The sequence below is a fragment of the Haliotis rufescens genome, unplaced genomic scaffold, assembly GCF_023055435.1.
Source record: "Haliotis rufescens isolate VD_foot unplaced genomic scaffold, xgHalRufe1.0.p SCAF_1, whole genome shotgun sequence".
NCBI classification, from domain to species: domain Eukaryota; kingdom Metazoa; phylum Mollusca; class Gastropoda; order Lepetellida; family Haliotidae; genus Haliotis; species Haliotis rufescens.
Genome location: NW_025963779.1, coordinates 77,794,283 through 77,813,592, shown reverse-complemented (window position 1 = coordinate 77,813,592; position 19,310 = coordinate 77,794,283). Strand labels below are relative to the sequence as shown.

Genomic DNA, 19,310 nt, shown 5'->3' with positions numbered 1-19,310 from the left:
GATATTAATTTAAAACTTCTAAAACGTCAGTTCTCCCTCTTCATGTCACTTTTTAATTACATACATTTTTTTCACTATACAAAAACTAACATCAAAATGATCGAATTGATCCAACAGGTCAGGTCAAAAATGTCGTGAAATGGTGATGGATTGTTGTTATAATTAATATTGCCCCTTTTCTATACACGGGGGCTAGTTTGGGTCCAATGGTGTCATCAGTACGCGACTGGTTTGATAAGAGGTAAATATTGAGGCAGATATTTTAGAAGCACCCGACACTACATTATCTGTGGATTGATTCAGTGAACATGTCTATCAAAAAGAGAAAATTTTCAGTCTGCTTAAATTTTAAGTGCAATGAGTAATACTGGCTTTTTGAAAGTATAATTATGTATCAGAAATTATGTTCATCGGGCTATTGTAGCACTGGTCAATAGGTTTGATTGATTATATCATATTACAGAATTGCTCAGTGTGTTGAAGAAATTTTTGCTTTTCTTAGACTGTATAAAAATGTTGCAATTGATATGTATCATCTGTCATGGAATAGTATTATAGAAAATAGTTCAAGATATAACACATATAAAGAGTTTAAAAGCATAATCGAACTGAGAAGTACCTCTCCCTTATAACAGATAGAAAACAAGGTAACACGATGATAAGACTGGGAGCGGTGGTTGTTAAGGTTGAAGGTTAACGAAGGGAGATGGCCGGGGATTGATTTAAGTTTACGTTTATGTCCCCTTTATAATCTAGGGATAGAAGATATATCATTTTATCTTAATATGTAATTCGCTCGTCACACCGAAGATCCGGTTTCGATTCCCGACATGGGTACAATGTGTGAAGCCCATTTCTGGTGTCCCCCGCCGTGATATTGCTAGAATATTGCTAAAATCGGCGCAAAACCATACTCACTCACTCTTAAAATATAACCCCTATAAGAACATAAAACACCCCTATCTGCCTGAAATGTATTGCTGTAATCCGAATATCTATAAATTTAGAACGCTTCTGTCTTCAAATGATGTAAGGTTATTACGAAATGTATGTAAATATCTATGTCGAAGTTATGAAGCGAGACAAAGTTTTGCAAACACTAGACTATATACTATGATATAAGTTACTTATGACTTCATATGCCATTGCAATATGTATGTATGCATGTTATCTGTATGTAGGCCAGGGGCCCTCATGCGAATAAAAGACTTGACTTGACACTTCATGTTGGTGTAAGGTCATCAGTGTCTGGTGGCATATTGCTTTCAAACCGTATTTAGTTTTGACAGAGTCAATAGTGAATGCTATTTTTTTGTAAGTGACGTCATCAGAGACGTACATCTACTAAATACCACTCAAAGTACTCACAAAGGACCAAGTTTCAATACTACATCCTGCATAATCTACTTTCAGTTTTACGGATTATCTATCTTGGCACAATAACAATAATCATTCCAAGCAGCAGTCATCCAATATGAGGTTTCTTAATCCAATCGGTACGGAGTAACTCCACAAAGGCTGTTGAAAACGAAGAGTTAGTATTTTAATTTGGCTAATTAGGTTAAGCATTGAATAAGCACATAATTATATAAAATCTTAAATGAAGCAAACCATCATATCTATGGAAATAATATTTTCCACGGAACAGTTTATTAGGTGTGCAAACATAATACGAGAGAAACTCCCTGCATTCAATAAAAGCGACGAAAAAGATGTTGTGACATATACATATACTTTATTTCCTCCATTGTCACGAGGTGCAGTTCACGATATGAACAAGACGAAATACAATATAATGAGTCAGTCATAATGCAGGAACGAACAAAGATATTACAGATGTACAAAGAGGTTATCACGCGAGTGTGTTTGGGGATGGTAAATATCCTGCATTAGGAATAAACATTGTATTTAGCGAGCCTTGGCGAGTACAGCGCTTATGCATTGTTTTCCTGGAATGCGCACATTAAGATTTATTACGTCACAGGGTAAGTGATGTGTCAGTCGGACAGTGACAGTAGCCAAGTTAGTTCCAACTGAAATCTGTTTCTTTATACAGTGGTGAAGCAACACATACGCAAAACAACATTTTTTATTAATTGCCTTTCGCGGCAATCCATCAGTCTGTCCGCTAGAGTAACTGCCCTTTGTCAAATGTTCTTGATGCTGATCGGATGGCTAGTTGAGGGCTGGATATACATACATGTTCTTGATACTGATCGGATGGCTAGTTGAGGGCTGGATACATATTTATATACTTTTGTGTACGAATTTTGGAAGTTTTAACATGAGGAATATTTACATTTATCAAATGGTCCAAGTCATAGTGGTTGACCTCTTAGTTCAACCTTGTCAGTGAAACAGTTGACAGCGAAAAATGTATAAGTATCTTAATTTGGCCAAATAGAGTAAGTGTTACATTAACATATATGTAGCTAAATAAAATCTAAATTGTTTATTAGGTATGCATACATTAATACATGAGAAACTCGTTGCATTCTGCAAAAATGGCGAAAAAAAATGTCATGTATATTTGTACATTGTGTCTTCAAAACAAGAGATGTTCACAACTTTACATCTTATCATCTTCTGAAGGTTTTTGTTGGTATCACGGTGTTCGCACAACATCGTCACGCTCTTCCAGGACTTCATCAACCACCACGTCATCCTCAGTGGACGTGTCAACAAGTCTGACTGATACCACTCCATTGTCATCAGCTCTATCACATATCAGACAAACAAAGTCCCGCTCTGTTGTGATAATACTGAAAGCTTTTCGAGCCTGCTCGGACCACTGGTTGCTTCCTTCAGCTGGAGCAACACCTGGAACAGGAGGTTAGTGTAGCTGCATGTTCTATTTTGGAAACCTGGTGAACGTATTAGACCAAAACTAAGTTGGTGTAAATTTAATTTTCCAGGGCAGGACATGCTTATCCTTTCGCGAACACCTGGTGTCATCACATTTGTTGTCAGTGATCCTTTCATATAATTTTCATCACTTATACCAATGGAGTCTGTTTCGGCAGATAATCGAAAACGGGTATTCCCTGCGTTGACCTTATATATATACTGTAGGATGTATGATTAGATATTGTAACCTTAACAACTGGATATTATAAGAGAACTATTTACTTGTAACTAACAAGGAGACACGTGATCTCGTGGGTGCACATATATTTGACAGTTTCTGATATGTGTGTATCTACATACCATTATCAGATGTCAACATTAATCACTTGATGTCAAAATGGCTCTAAGTCGTTACAAACAAACATGAAATGAAAACGAAATTAACCAACCATGAAGTCGTGCTTTAAAACTACCGACAGGAAGGCTTTTAAATTTGTTTGGTAGTTCCTGTAGCTGGTCCATATTGAGCTTTACAACACTGCAGGAATCAGCCAAATACGTCATCACCTGGAATGAAAAAGTGTTTGTGCAAAACAAGGAATAAAGCTAGTGTCCGAGTTTAACGAGGCTTTAAGCAATTGTATATGAGTTACAATGTGCCAGCAGTGGTAGCAAAACCCGAAGACTATTTCACTCATTCTTTCTGTGTTGAATTCGGATTTTATCATAAGATTCACTATTCACTATTCTCCTATCTATCGCGATACAGGGGAAGTGACTTTTGAAATGTAGTGTATGTATACTGGACAATGTTTAGGGCAGGAAATAATAAAAGCAGCAGTATTTCTTTCTCACCATGTTATCTTCTGAATATCCCTTAAAGATAACTCGATACCAAGTGCCACGGTAATTCCCCGCATATACGTCATCTGGAACCAGTGCCGTATTCAACATTGTCTACAGGAAAAATAAAAGCTAAATGTTTACAGTTTACAGGTGCATTTGAACCCTCTTTTAGGATGAAACCCTATCGCAAAACGATTTCAGTATAAAAGAAGACTTGAAACTATACATTACATAGAGGTTTGCAAACTTTCAAATTTGTAAAAAACATTCTCAGATGAAAGCTTGGATTGTTGATAGATTTGTCCATAAATATTCCCAAAATACGTAGTTCCTTATACATGTGTGTGCTAATAAGTGAAATAATGTATTTGTTTGTGCGTGTAGTTTTAATGGACACACGTTAGTCTTCATACTTCTGATTTAGCAGCAAGGCATGCGTTGAGCTCTTCCATCATTGACTCTAGTTCCGGATGATGTTTATACAGGATACACTGTAACAAGAAACATAATTGTGACCATTAATATTTCTACCAATGGCTGAAATCTAGTATGGAATATTAATGGTTTTGTACCACACAATGCGATGGAATGCGTAGCTCTTAACAGACAGATCGTGATATATATTTCATCTGGCAGAGGTGTGTATTGACATCAAATAGTAATGTGTGTTTAATTTTTATGCATAATTAGCACCAATGTAACAAACTGTCCTGAAGCGGATGTCGACCTCGGTACACTGTATGGAACTACCTATGCACCACCTATATAACGGTTTATGTTCGTAAAAGTGATGTTCATAACTTTAAGTTACTATCTGGCTCGTCGATAATAAAACTTCGTACACACAATGACAAACAGTCTCTTACACAAAAGTCTGTTGGGCTTTCCGGCCATTTTACGTGCACGTCCAAAAATGATCCTTCTTCAGGTATGCAGACTGCCTTGGAAACTGTTTTGTTATCTGAAGTGCTTCAAAATTGATTGGATTGTTTATTAAAAGCATTAAAGATGTGAAATACGAAACCCATATTTTAGCATGTATTTCACCTCAATACTAAACACAATCATGAATGTATTAACGTTTGACAAAAAGGGGATGTATTGCTTAATAGTGTGTTGTGAATATGAAGTTAGTGAAAACACCATCTCACCTGCCCCCTAAGACATAATTTATAATCTAACCATATCATAACACTAGCCCAAATTAAGATGTCTGAAAACCTCTTTTACCTTTCCTTCATGGCCTGTGTGTCTTCGTCTTGTGGTTTCTAAAATTAGAATGAGAAAATATTTTTTTCCTTGTTATTTACTTGTTGGTCAATAACGAAATGCAAACATTATGCAATTCAGCAATGAGGAATATGAATGTCCGGATGAGTGAGAAAGATCTACTTTGAAGTTGGTTCACCTTTGGATGGCGTGTTGGAGATATTCTTGATGTTGACGTCATAACCTCTCGTCCATGAATACTAGAAAGACAAATACGATAACATTATACAGGAAAAGACTTTGTCATACTCATGTGTATGCACGCATGACGATGCAAGAGGAATGCACTGTTTTCCTAACGCATGACACACAAAACTAAACTAAAACATATAATCAGTTACCAAACTACAAACTGTTTTAAAACAGTTTCATAGTTGAGAAATGTGGCATTCTGGTAACACCTACCTTTCGATTTGAACCATATTAGTCCATGACCGTGTCTTCGTAATCAGATCTTCAGGTGCCGGAGCATTGAAGTTTTCTTTGAAGAGACGAGGAATGTCCGTCATCAAAATTCCACTGTTGCTTTTGGACAGTTCCTTTTGTATCATTAAAGCATGTATAAATGCATGATCTCATCTTAACATGTTACTACTAACAAACTTGTATTTAAAGATTTTAGTCACCTTTTTTGTTTCTTAGTTTGATAAACGTTGCTGGATCCATTTTCATTCATTTTTTCTTTCTAAATAAGCTTTCCTAATACATCTGTAAATAGGTGTCAATATATCTTTATTTCACATACTTGAAGGACACAGGCCTATAGTACATTACAAATTGTCAAGTAGTGAGTTTCTTGCATGACAAACAAACCTTTATCCAACATATTTTCTAAAATTCATAGCGGGAAATATATACATAGATACGTTTCGCAAACGTATAACATTTTCTGTTGACATGAGTACACTAAGGTGAAATACTGTCATAATAAGTGAACTGGAATAGGACACCTCTGTTATATTCCACCAACGGAATTACATATCACATATGTTAGTGATTGACGTTCATCCACACACACACACACACACACACACACACACACACACACACACACACACACACACACACACACACACACACACACACACACACACACACACACACACACACACACACACACACACTTACCTTTTTCAGCCAAATCTGTATATACTTGTCCGGAACAGTTTCAACATTTGGTATTGATTCCTTCAAATGAAAAGTCAGAATTCTGTGTCAATGCTCAATTTTCATATCCATAAAATATGGATAACATATGCCTTAAAGCCACAAACTTGATATTAGAAACAAATATCACTTTGTTCAATATTTATGCATAATTAGCACCAATGTAACAAACTGTCCTGAAGAGGATGTCGACCTCGGTACACAGCATGGAACTACCTATGCACCACCTATATAACGGTATATGTTCGTAAAAGTGATGTTCATAACTTTAAGTTACTATCTGGCTCGTCGATAATAAAACTTCGTACACATAATGACAAACAGTCTCTTACACAAAAGTCTGTTGGGCTTTCCGGCCATTTTACGTGCACGTCCAAAAATGATCCTTCTTCAGGTATGCAGACTGCCTTGGAAACTGTTTTGTTATCTGAAGTGCTTCAAAATTGATTGGATTGTTTATTAAAGGCATTAAAGGTGTGAAATACGAAACCCATATTTTGTCAGTGAAGGTAGCATGTGTTTCACCTCAATACTAAACACAATCATGAATGTATTAACGTTTGACAAAAAGGGGATGTATTGCTTAATAGTGTGTTGTGAATATGAAGTTAGTGAAAACACCATCTCACCTGCCCCCTAAGACATAATTTATAATCCAACCATATCATAACACTAGCCCAAATTAAGATGTTTGAAAACCTGTTTTACCTTTCCTTCATGGCCTGTGTGTCTTCGTCTTGTGGTTTCTAAAATTAGAATGAGAAAATATTTTTTCTTTGTTATTTCCTTGTTGGTCACAAACGAAATGCAAACATTATGCAATTCAGCAATGAGGAATATGAATGTCCGGATGAGTCAGAAAGATCTACTTTGAAGTTGGTTCACCTTTGGATGGCGTGTTGGAGATATTCTTGATGTTGACGTCATAACCTCTCGTCCATGAATACTAGAAAGACAAATACGATAACATTATACAGGAAAAGACTTTGTCATACTCATGTGTATGCACGCATGACGATGCAAGAGGAATGCACTGTTTTCCTAACGCATGACACACAAAACTAAACTAAAACATATAATCAGTTACCAAACTACAAACTGTTTTAAAACAGTTTCATAGTTGAGAAATGTGGCATTCTGGTAACACCTACCTTTCGATTTGAACCATATTAGTCCATGACCGTGTCTTCGTAATCAGATCTTCAGGTGCCGGAGCATTGAAGTTTTCTTTGAAGAGACGAGGAATGTCCGTCATCAAAATTCCACTGTTGCTTTTGGACAGTTCCTTTTGTATCATTAAAGCATGTATAAATGCATGATCTCATCTTAACATGTTACTACTAACAAACTTGTATTTAAAGATTTTAGTCACCTTTTTTGTTTCTTAGTTTGATAAACGTTGCCGGATCCATTTTCATTCATTTTTTCTTTCTAAATAAGCTTTCCTAATACATCTGTAAATAGGTGTCAATATATCTTTATTTCACATACTTGAAGGACACAGGCCTATAGTACATTACAAATTGTCAAGTAGTGAGTTTCTTGCATGACAAACAAACCTTTATCCAACATATTTTCTAAAATTCATAGCGGGAAATATATACATAGATACGTTTCGCAAACGTATAACATTTTCTGTTGACATGAGTACACTAAGGTGAAATACTGTCATAATAAGTGAACTGGAATAGGACACCTCTGTTATATTCCACCAACGGAATTACATATCACATATGTTAGTGATTGACGTTCATCCACACACACACACACACACACACACACACACACACACACACACACACACACACACACACACACACACACTTACCTTTTTCAGCCAAATCTGTATATACTTGTCCGGAACAGTTTCAACATTTGGTATTGATTCCTTCAAATGAAAAGTCAGAATTCTGTGTCAATGCTCAATTTTCATATCCATAAAATATGGATAACATATGCCTTAAAGCCACAAACTTGATATTAGAAACAAATATCACTTTGTTCAATATTTATGCATAATTAGCACCAATGTAACAAACTGTCCTGAAGAGGATGTCGACCTCGGTACACAGCATGGAACTACCTATGCACCACCTATATAACGGTATATGTTCGTAAAAGTGATGTTCATAACTTTAAGTTACTATCTGGCTCGTCGATAATAAAACTTCGTACACATAATGACAAACAGTCTCTTACACAAAAGTCTGTTGGGCTTTCCGGCCATTTTACGTGCACGTCCAAAAATGATCCTTCTTCAGGTATGCAGACTGCCTTGGAAACTGTTTTGTTATCTGAAGTGCTTCAAAATTGATTGGATTGTTTATTAAAGGCATTAAAGGTGTGAAATACGAAACCCATATTTTGTCAGTGAAGGTAGCATGTGTTTCACCTCAATACTAAACACAATCATGAATGTATTAACGTTTGACAAAAAGGGGGTGTATTGCTTAATAGTGTGTTGTGAATATGAAGTTAGTGAAAACACCATCTCACCTGCCCCCTAAGACATAATTTATAATCCAACCATATCATAACACTAGCCCAAATTAAGATGTTTGAAAACTTGTTTTACCTTTCCTTCATGGCCTGTGTGTCTTCGTCTTGTGGTTTCTAAAATTAGAATGAGAAAATATTTTTTCTTTGTTATTTCCTTGTTGGTCACAAACGAAATGCAAACATTATGCAATTCAGCAATGAGGAATATGAATGTCCGGATGAGTCAGAAAGATCTACTTTGAAGTTGGTTCACCTTTGGATGGCGTGTTGGAGATATTCTTGATGTTGACGTCATAATCTCTCGTCCATGAATACTAGAAAGACAAAGACGATAACATTATACAGGAAAAGACTTTGTCATTCTCATGTGTATGCACGCATGACGATGCAAGAGGAATGCACTGTTTTCCTAACGCATGACACACAAAACTAAACTAAAACATATAATCAGTTACCAAACTACAAACTGTTTTAAAACAGTTTCATAGTTGAGAAATGTGGCATTCTGGTAACACCTACCTTTCGATTTGAACCATATTAGTCCATGACCGTGTCTTCGTAATCAGATCTTCAGGTGCCGGAGCATTGAAGTTTTCTTTGAAGAGACGAGGAATGTCCGTCATCAAAATTCCACTGTTGCTTTTGGACAGTTCCTTTTGTATCATTAAAGCATGTATAAATGCATGATCTCATCGTAACATGTTACTACTAACAAACTTGTATTTAAAGATTTTAGTCACCTTTTTTGTTTCTTAGTTTGATAAACGTTGCCGGATCCATTTTCATTCATTTTTTCTTTCTAAATAAGCTTTCCTAATACATCTGTAAATAGGTGTCAATATATCTTTATTTCACATACTTGAAGGAAACAGGCCTATAGTACATTACAAATTGTCAAGTAGTGAGTTTCTTGCATGACAAACAAACCTTTATCCAACATATTTTCTAAAATTCATAGCGGGAAATATATACATAGATACGTTTCGCAAACGTATAACATTTTCTGTTGACATGAGTACACTAAGGTGAAATACTGTCATAATAAGTGAACTGGAATAGGACACCTCTGTTATATTCCACCAACGGAATTACATATCACATATGTTAGTGATTGACGTTCATACACACACACACACACACACACACACACACACACACACACACACACACACACACACACACACACACACACACACACACACACACACACAATTACCTTTTTCAGCCAAATCTGTATATACTTGTCCGGAACAGTTTCAACATTTGGTATTGATTCCTTCAAATGAAAAGTCAGAATTCTGTGTCAATGCTCAATTTTCATATCCATAAAATATGGATAGCATATGCCTTAAAGCCACAAACTTGATATTAGAAACAAATATCACTTTGTTCAATATTTACCTCTGTATTTCCTCCTTGTTCAACGTGGACTTCGCGTGACAGCCGTATGATTTCTCCTCCTGTGATGCTAGAAAGAATAAGCAGGATATCATATAGCTTATGCAAATAGTGTATGGAAATATAAGCGACAAAACACTTTCCATAGTCATCAGAAATCTCTGCCAAAAGTGGAGCCGATTGTATGTTCAATCAACATGAAACCTCTCATCACCACAAAACGTACAGTAATACAATTGGTACAATACCTGAATCAGATTACAAAGTGTTTACGATCTCCATAAACCTATATATAATTTGATATTATTACATCCAATGAAAATACTAATAGCAGGTGCGACGGACAAGAAATGTCAAAGACAACACCAACCTGTCAATTTGAAACATTTGAGACCAACTCTGTATCTTCCTGATGAAGTCATCTGGCGCACTGGCATGAAAGAATTTGCTAAAGAACCCCGGCAAATGCTTGGTCCATATCCCACCTTTGCGTCCGGTCAGCTCCTGTATTATATGTGATGTTAAAAGTTCACGTTTTTAACAGTATCTTTACGAGCAGGACAAATAGGGAGATTTACAGAATGACTGCCTCCAACATGTTCGTCAAAATTGGTAACTTATTTTTTATAACAGTCATATATATTCATGTTGCAATCATGTTAAAAAACGTTTAATGCTCAAGGGAAGAAAATGAAACGTGAAGAGAGCAGATACCGTTATTTTCATTTCCTTCACTGAAGTTAAAATCGAAAGGTGTGTTATGTGTGTTGACTGTTGTACTACAAATTATTGAGGGAGAGCTGACATCTCAGCGGAAGCTTACAAATCGTTGTCGCCCATCTCTCGAAGTTTCTGCATGCAAGTAGGAACAAGGCTCGTGGAATAGCCAAAGCCATTACTGCTCAGTTTTTAACTGGTCATATTTTGACAATTAGCTCCTCTCTGTGTGTCTGATCTTGCAAGAACTGCTTTTAGAAATGTCGTCCAATAACCATAGTTTAAATTCACCCATGGAACTAATCAACATTTAAGAGTTAGAAATGCATCCAGCCATGACAACTTTAAACGGAACAATATGGCATGTAAGCTTTCGCGGGTGCTCATTTTGTAGTAAAAGACTTATGCAGCGTGCAGTTTCTGTAATGGGAAGAAAACCAACCTTTTTTAACCAATTCTTGATCTCTTCGTCTGATACAGTCGACTGATTTGGTTCTTGGACTAATAAAAAAGAGTGTTATTTTTAAGCTTTGATACATGCTCTCTAAACCAAACAAGCATCATTTATAGATGAAGTAGCATTCCAGATCGTCAATACTGCGGTAACTAACCACGTGTTCGTGTTCAAGATTTATGGTGGAGTGTGTTGATATACTCACTTTTTGACATTTCTCCAGTATTTGTTTCGGATTTCACCTGAGTGAAAAAAGGAGAACATGTGCACGTTTATAACAATACAGATTTATTGGTAATTACAAGAAAAGAGGATCAAAACAACATGAACTTTTAATAGGCTTATTGTGACTGCCAGTACTCATCATACTGCTGTTGGTCACAGGTGACAAGTGACTACTTAATTGTTGACAATGACAACCTTCGCCAGTTATTCAAATTTGGGCCAGAATATCGTGAACATCCTGCTACTATTTCAGATCATAACTTTAACTCATTGTGGATGATATAGAAGCCTATGCCAATGAATGGGCCAGTAGAGACCATGAACCTTTTGAATGCCTTTCAGAGTAGGTTAAGTAAGTGTGGATGTGCTTGAACTAAGTTCAATTATGTCAAAACATTTTGTAAACCATTATCTCACTCGACAAACTTTAGGAAAAGCTTCGTCCCTTGATCCATTTGATATTTGTCACTAAACGTGGTGACCATACCTATAGTTACATCCCCATCTTCACAGCTTGGACAGAATGCATCCCAGACAGGTTATCAACAAGCTCTTTTATTGACAACCATCCATAAAATATAGTAGATTGTTGTTTCAGGGCGATTCAGCATAGGATATAGGGTTTTCTAAATGTTAATCTTTGTATTGAAAGTTTGCAGTATTACAGATGAAGAGCCTTCTTGCATCACTGAGATCTTATAGCTGGTGGCTGAAGCTAGTTTAAATACAGTAACCACTAACATCGAAGTACACACCAGCACAAAAGCAAAGAACTAAAACGTTATTCTAAATAGCCCATTCTTGTCACATTAAAAAATAATCGCATGGTGCCATTGTTATAGAAAAAGTTGGTTTTTTTTATTCTAAGTGAAGCATGTATAACGGTTCGTGTTGATTACCCTAGAGGTTGATGTAGCGTCTTCAATGGCTTGCTTCAGGATATACCCCCTTCCCCGTCCACACCCTTGACCGAGTCCAACGTCCGGCTGGTCCATACTGCGTCTGTTACTATGACTGCAAAGTGCTTAATAGATTTTAGTACGCGGTGGCGTGGTTTCCTTGGTGTGTGTCTGTGCTGACAGTAGGTAGGTTGCGGTTCTCACAACATTTCTTCTCTATGCCCAAAGACGCATTCCATGTGTGTTTTTCTTTTTGGAAATGGCCTTTGTAACGCCTGAAACGAAAATCACGATCGTCTTAATCATTCAGATTCTGTATATAAGAGGATGTGTTATTCTGAAAAATTGAAATCAGCAAATCATCATGTCCATCTCTGTCACGTACAAAAATAGAATGAATTTTTTGTTTCGCGAACACCAGACGTTATCACTATGTGATCATGAAACACATATTCGATATAGTCGAAATCGTATAATTGACGCTGCTATTGGCAGCGATTTCTTATGAATATCGGAAGGGTTTTGTCCCTTTATTCCATTGATTAAAGTGTACTGACGTCAATAATATATTGTCCATCACAAGACACCTTCTAATCCCCACAAAGTGAATGTTAGTTGAACTACGAATAGAATTTCAGCACAAACTCACATGACGGTTAACGATATCCTTGTATTATTTTAGTTCAACTGTTGTAAATAAGTTGGCTTGTTTTGAGTTATCAAAATATGCTCAAAAACGAAATTTATTGTGACATGGATTTGATTACTAATGAGCATTGGATTGCTTTATATGATCCAGGGAATTGTTTCTGAATTAATCGTTATTTTTAATATCTTATTAATAGTTGCCTTCAATTACAGTTGACATTATGAATAATATTAGTATGGATAAACTCTAAAATGACATATAAGGGTTGAAATCAAGAAATCTTAAGCTTAAATCACAGAAGAGAGTTGGGCGGTTCACGTTGTAAATGAAGCGACAAAACCCTTTCCATATCCAATAGAAATCTATTGTCGATTTACGATTCCGACTATATCATGAGCATGTGTTTATGAATCACTATCAAATAGTAATGATACCAGGTGTTCGCGAAAAGGTGAGCGTATTCTGCCCCTCCGATGGCACCCGTCACAAACACATGCAAAGGCAAATCGATTGTTCACCTGAAAAAATACACGGGAACATATTGTACATGTCAAAAAGTCATTTCAAGTCATTTGTTAGCGACATCATTTGTCTTCTCTTGTATTTGTATGGTAGGACATGTGCGTATTTCGGTACTTTTGTGAACGACTTTATAGCTTTAGTTCGCGGACGCTTTTAGTTAATATAGAACGGGCTTTATATATATAGGACACCTGTAGTTTAGTCATAATAGTTAACGTTTCAGATTATACCTGATAACAGAAGATAGTGAAACACCCACGAACACGGGTATGGTACAAACAGACAGTCATAATCGGGACGAGAACTTTCGACCTGTGGACCTGTAACTCAGAATCTTGTTTTGACACAGAGTGACGTCAACACACCATTGTTGGCCAACCGTCTTCAAAAGATCGACTTCAGAGTCAATACCTTGCAAGTTACAGTACATAACGACGGCGACGTATAAAGGAACCACTCAGCGACAATTGGTTCAAACGGATTTTGGAATATCAATAATACAATGAAACAAGGGACCCTAGAATGTTTTCGTTGATATTTTTTTATTGGCTACATCACACACCCAAGCTTATCGCGGGAATAATTATAAACATTATTCGAAAGAGTTGTGTAATGTGTCACATATTATGCCAAGAATATGAGTACACAAAAATGATATGACTCGATGAATTTTGCTTGCAAGTTTACAGTCGGGGGATGATTCCACCGAGTGCACGTCTTGCTTCCGGGTATCACATATCAACAATTTATAACCAACCGCGGAAAGAGCGTATAAAAAATACATCAAAAGTCAAGTCCAAGATTGATTGAGATAGACGCATGTTTTAGTTACCTATCCTTTAAGGATATATTCAGTTATATTTTAAAAAATCATTTAAAACATATTGTAAAGAAAAAATTACGAAGGATGGGCTTTATTCTCCCTCGTAACAAGACCATATGCATGATTATTATGTCTCAAAGTGAGATTGACCAATCAGAGAGCAGAACTACTGACCCCACATGAGCCCGTACACCGTCAGTAAAAATCCAAGATGGTTGTTTCTGACCTAATATGACCTAATACCTCAATACTTCACATGAAAATTCTGGTACAGAAATTCGTTATTCGACACTTTTGTGATGAGCAAAGAAATCATTTATTTAAGAAACCACGTTCGGGACTTTATTTTTAAAGAAAATGTAGAGAAAAAAAGGTCACTGAGTTACAAATAGCAACGTCATAGGACATACTATTGGATGACGTCACAAAAAAGAAACGTGACGTCAATGACGTCACATTGCAATAGAATAGACAGCAGCCCGTCGTTAGGGGAAAGCGGACTGCTATCAAGGTACAGTGGCCCGCAGATTTCTGAAAACATGCGGGCATTTTATTTTTATAATTCTATCCATTATAGCTATAGTAATTTAAACGTTCACATTTAGTGCATTATATATTCCATTGTGAACGTTTATGTTTACATTAAAGCGTTGTATCGGACACATATGTACCGGTCCTGTCGCTTATACCGTTTGTAAGTGTCAAGTTTTCATTTTGACACGACATGTGCGACAAAGATACCAAATAGTGTAAACTTTTCGGCATAATAAATTCATTATGGTGTCTTTAGTTGGCGTATACGGTGTCATATTAGGTTAGCAATTAAATATATTTTCCTGCTAACCTAATATGACACCGCATACGGCAACTAAAGACATCATAACTGTGATCCGTGAGGATCCGGGGAAGAATAGGAAATGGTTGATGCATTTCATCATATCCCAATTACGTGAATTGATGCTCATGATGTTACTGGATTATTGACAGACCGCCGTCATATAGCTTGAACATTGCTGAGTGCAACAAAAACAAACAAACAAACAAAGCATGAACATGTAACAACATAATTAAAAGAATACGTTCTTGAAACATGTTCACAGTGCGCTTCTTAATAATGATAAACCGTAAACCCTATATCACACAATACACTGTCGTTTTCTCAATGTGATTCTATGTTAAGTTCCCAAAATTACTTCCACAGTGTTGTCAATTTATATGTAATGTCACGTTCCAGAATTCTAACGTCTCAGTACAAATATAAAACAGGAAAATCTTTAACCATGCACCATAAAGTAGGTATTAAATGACATACACTATATCTGCACGTGACATGACGTGAGGATCAAGCTATAATTCACTCGCTTCAGGTCATGGTGTCCTGTACAAGGACTGTGTCCAATCATGTTTAAGTCGGTCACTGTCACATCAACTGGGGAACAGGATAGGATGTAATAATATATGTTGATATAAATGTAACCTTCACCTAAACATGCAAGATATCTAGTTCCTGACTGATATTTATAACCGGCCGTTATGAAAGCGAATGTGCGCGTTAGTATTGGAAAATCGTTGCAGCACAACACTTCTTTGTTTGAAACGAGGCGTTGACGCCGTGCAACCGGACTAACCTGTCCTTATCACGTCATATCAATCGTTTATAGTTAGGTATAGTATAGTTATATATCGTGCTCTTTAGCGGGAACATGTTCAACACATATCCAAGGGTGTGGCTAGGGACCAGTCATTTATTATAGGGTGTGTGGGTCACAGGGAATCAGGCCAAAAATGTGGGAGGATCATAAAGAAATAATACTGTACACCTAGTTGGGGAGGGTCATGAAAGAACTGACATTGTATGATAAAATATCAAGTAAGGGGGGTGGGGGTGTCATCCAAACACTGTTACAGGCATTAAGAGAGGGTCATTATTTTCAATACATTACTGTATCGAAAACCTCTGGCTCACGCCCCCTGTAATAAATAACCGGTCCCTAAGTAGATGTCCTTGACATGGTGTGCTTTTCATATGATAAGTTTGTCCTATATTGCTATTACCAATACAAAAGTATTACAATGATTAATCCCCGTAATGTATAAATGCTTATTTCATGTACTCGGGTTAACATATTTGGATAGATACACGTTCCATAGCTTGGCAAATAATCTATCATCTATCATGTTTGAGTCATCGAAGCCTCAGCTGACATGTCACACACGCACCCTATGCACATACATCTGAATCCCGACCCACACACGAACATACATGTGACCCGAGTATCCATTAAGATTTCAACACTGGATGTGTGATATATTGACATAAACTGTACACGCCAGTACCCATGTACTATTTAGATCAATGCAAGGCAGTAATGTCACTGTGACCCAATACGCTCAGTGCGAGGTCTACAAACCCATGGTGAAACACGACCCACACAATACTCATACGCTGGCATGCAGTTGAGAATACTTACGCGTAACACACACCGTCAGGCCGTATGTAGAACCGCCATCGACATATTCTTGTTGTATTGATTTGAATGTTGCCTCACGACTATGTTGTAGTAAAACAATCTGGTATACTGCTGAACCGAAAGTTGACATGACTTCTGAGAAACTATCAATAATGCAAAGCACCGGGAAGTAAATGTACAACTGCTACTGATATCGGATCTAGCAGCTTGAATCCCGGTCGCCGTACAGTACGACATTGACGAACAAGTAAAAATTTAACACAGAACGCTGCTGTTAACTGAGGCTTGGACACATTGCTTGCTGCTTTTTATTAGACATAATTTGCTTAAAATCATAACTGATATTTTCCTTCATTTAAATGTAAACTGAGCAGGACTTACATGAGTGAATGTTGTTTCACACAGTATTTAGCTCTATGCATTTGTGTGTGTGTGTGTGTGTGTGTGTGTGTGTGTGTGTGTGTGTGTGTGTGTGTGTGTGTGTGTGTGTGTGTGTGTGTGTGTGTGTGTGTGTGTGTGTGTGTGGCTGCTTGTACTAGTCATATTTCATCGTCGAAATTTATGATTATGAATTTATAGTAAAATGACAGCAGTTATATACTTCAATCAGAGTATCTACATTCTGGTCGCCGACAGCGCATACCGATGCTGAAAACAAACAGGACCCGGAAATCAGCCAGTGTTAGTCTTTTCATAATTTAATATCATATATATTTTTCAAAATATTTTACTGCTAATCAACTGTGCAATATGTATTTCCCTTGGGGTAATAAAGTCTTATCTTATCTGATTTACTTGAACATATGGCACAATTTAAAATAGGGAATTTCATCGACATCATTTTTGTTACTGATACATCAAATTTGGAAACGTTTTGTACATGCCGGCCATTTCTAACCCTATTCAAACAAGAGTCCTTACGCTTCACATCATCTTGGGGCACACATAACTATGCTAGGAGGTGAGATGGAATGCGGTTTAACGTCACGTGTGTGTGTGTGAATGTGTGTGTGTGTGTGTGTGAGTGAGAGAGAGAGAGAGAGTGTGTGTGTGTGTGAATGTGTGTGTGTGAGTGTGTGTGTGTGTGTGTGTGTGTGTGTGTGTGCTTGTACTAGTCCGGACTAGTGCCGATTTTATAATGCTAGCCCACTGAGTTAACATGCCGCAGTTTTAACATGAATACCCCACTCTGACACAGTACACTGACTCCTGAGCCGATCAGTCCTTGTTTTAGCTCCTTAAAGCCGAGCTCCAGACAGGGTAACAATAAGTACCACATTTTGGTATGATACGGCCGGGGATCAAACCCGGGACCTCCCTCTCTCCGGGCTGACGCTCTACCTCTGGACCTACGGAGGCGGTCAGTTATGCCTGGAACAGGGTTGTAAGCTACCTGTATGTTTTAGAGATGGACTCTGACAAAACTGCTTAGTTATTTCTGTATAAGTCATATATTATAGGGGAGGCTGTACGTAGAGTTTAACAACGCAATCACAGTCCTCATACCTTCCTAGTCGAGCCAACGTCCAATAGGCGATAACTCGTCCGACCTTATCGATAGTTTGTCTGAAGATCGTCGCTGATTTTACCCAATTTGCATGATGACGAATCCTGGTACCTTTCCAGCCCCAGACGGAATAGTTCACAACATGTGCGCCAACCTCTACTTACGCGTATTTGGTGGTTGCCTGACACTTATATCCAACTGAAATTATGTTTGTTACGTAACAAATGTCTTCGTGTAAACATAAACAGTCGCCATGTTGTCTCCTTGATTGGGTCTATAAACCTATAAACCCCTTTTCCGACATCAGGATTTGTAAACGTCCTTCACAAGATGTAGACACTAGACCATCTGGAAATGTTCTAAGTGATTGTATTCATTATGTTTTTTCAAGAGTTTCCAGAACTGTTTTGGTTTAGATTTTGATGACGATAATAATGTACTCTGTTTATCAAAATAGGGTATTCGTTTTTCAGGTAAATAATTATTGCTTAAACTGTTTTCTCTCTGTTCTATAAATGTCATTATCATGTCTCAGATCTCTGTGGCTCCTTAACGCTCCGTAATTAATTTACTTAGTTTCAAATATTGTCCGAATCCCACCATAGTGGTTGTTTACGCTTTGTGCTAAATTGATATTTCTTGAAGATTTTAACAAAGTCCTTCCCTGGTGTGTGATACAGATTGGCGATTCACTGGTTGATTTATGAATATCATCCAGAATAAATCAGTGTCATATATAATCACATTTGCCTTGAAATAATAAATGAAAATTCCTTGAGAATACAACACTGTTTTCTTCATTTAAACCGTGTTTCAACATTCATATGGTCATATTTGGTTTCTCTATAGCAAATGTCAGACCTGTTGATTAGTGTCATCATGACAACCATATCAAATGGCTGCTTGAAGCTGATTTTATGGGAGAGTGGGAAGTAACAAGATACACCTTCCCAGCACTCCAAGTGAAACGTGTGGAAACAGATCAGAAGAAGCTAACATAAAATTCACAAATATTGC

General features: G+C 37.1%; 1 protein-coding gene across 1 annotated transcript; it reads right to left on the bottom strand.

The window, feature by feature from the left end:
- Positions 1-1,713: 1,713 nt before the first annotated feature.
- On the bottom strand, positions 1,714-17,030 carry LOC124147881. The gene is made up of 25 exons (XM_048401413.1): positions 16,787-17,030; positions 12,322-12,596; positions 11,403-11,439; positions 11,186-11,244; positions 10,397-10,530; positions 10,030-10,096; positions 9,845-9,904; positions 9,148-9,281; positions 8,882-8,942; positions 8,705-8,742; positions 8,329-8,431; positions 7,958-8,017; positions 7,281-7,414; positions 7,015-7,075; positions 6,838-6,875; positions 6,462-6,564; positions 6,091-6,150; positions 5,368-5,501; positions 5,102-5,162; positions 4,924-4,961; positions 4,560-4,662; positions 4,107-4,184; positions 3,703-3,804; positions 3,297-3,414; positions 1,714-2,820 (listed from the first exon to the last, which is right to left on the bottom strand). Exons 2-25 carry the CDS (start codon positions 12,415-12,417, stop codon positions 2,606-2,608), a joined length of 2,094 nt encoding a protein of 697 aa, XP_048257370.1. The 5' UTR covers positions 12,418-12,596; positions 16,787-17,030; the 3' UTR covers positions 1,714-2,605.
- Between the last annotated feature and the right edge of the window lie 2,280 nt (positions 17,031-19,310).

Excerpts from the sequence above, each read along its gene's own strand:
- LOC124147881 (XM_048401413.1), bottom strand. The coding sequence starts at position 12,417 with ATGGACCAGCCGGACGTTGGACTCGGTCAAGGGTGTGGACGGGGAAGG. Across the intron at positions 9,905-10,029 it reads AACAAGGAGGAAATACAGAG|GAATCAATACCAAATGTTGA; the intron begins GTAAATATTGAA and ends TTTCATTTGAAG. Across the intron at positions 6,876-7,014 it reads CTCCAACACGCCATCCAAAG|AAACCACAAGACGAAGACAC; the intron begins GTGAACCAACTT and ends TTCTAATTTTAG.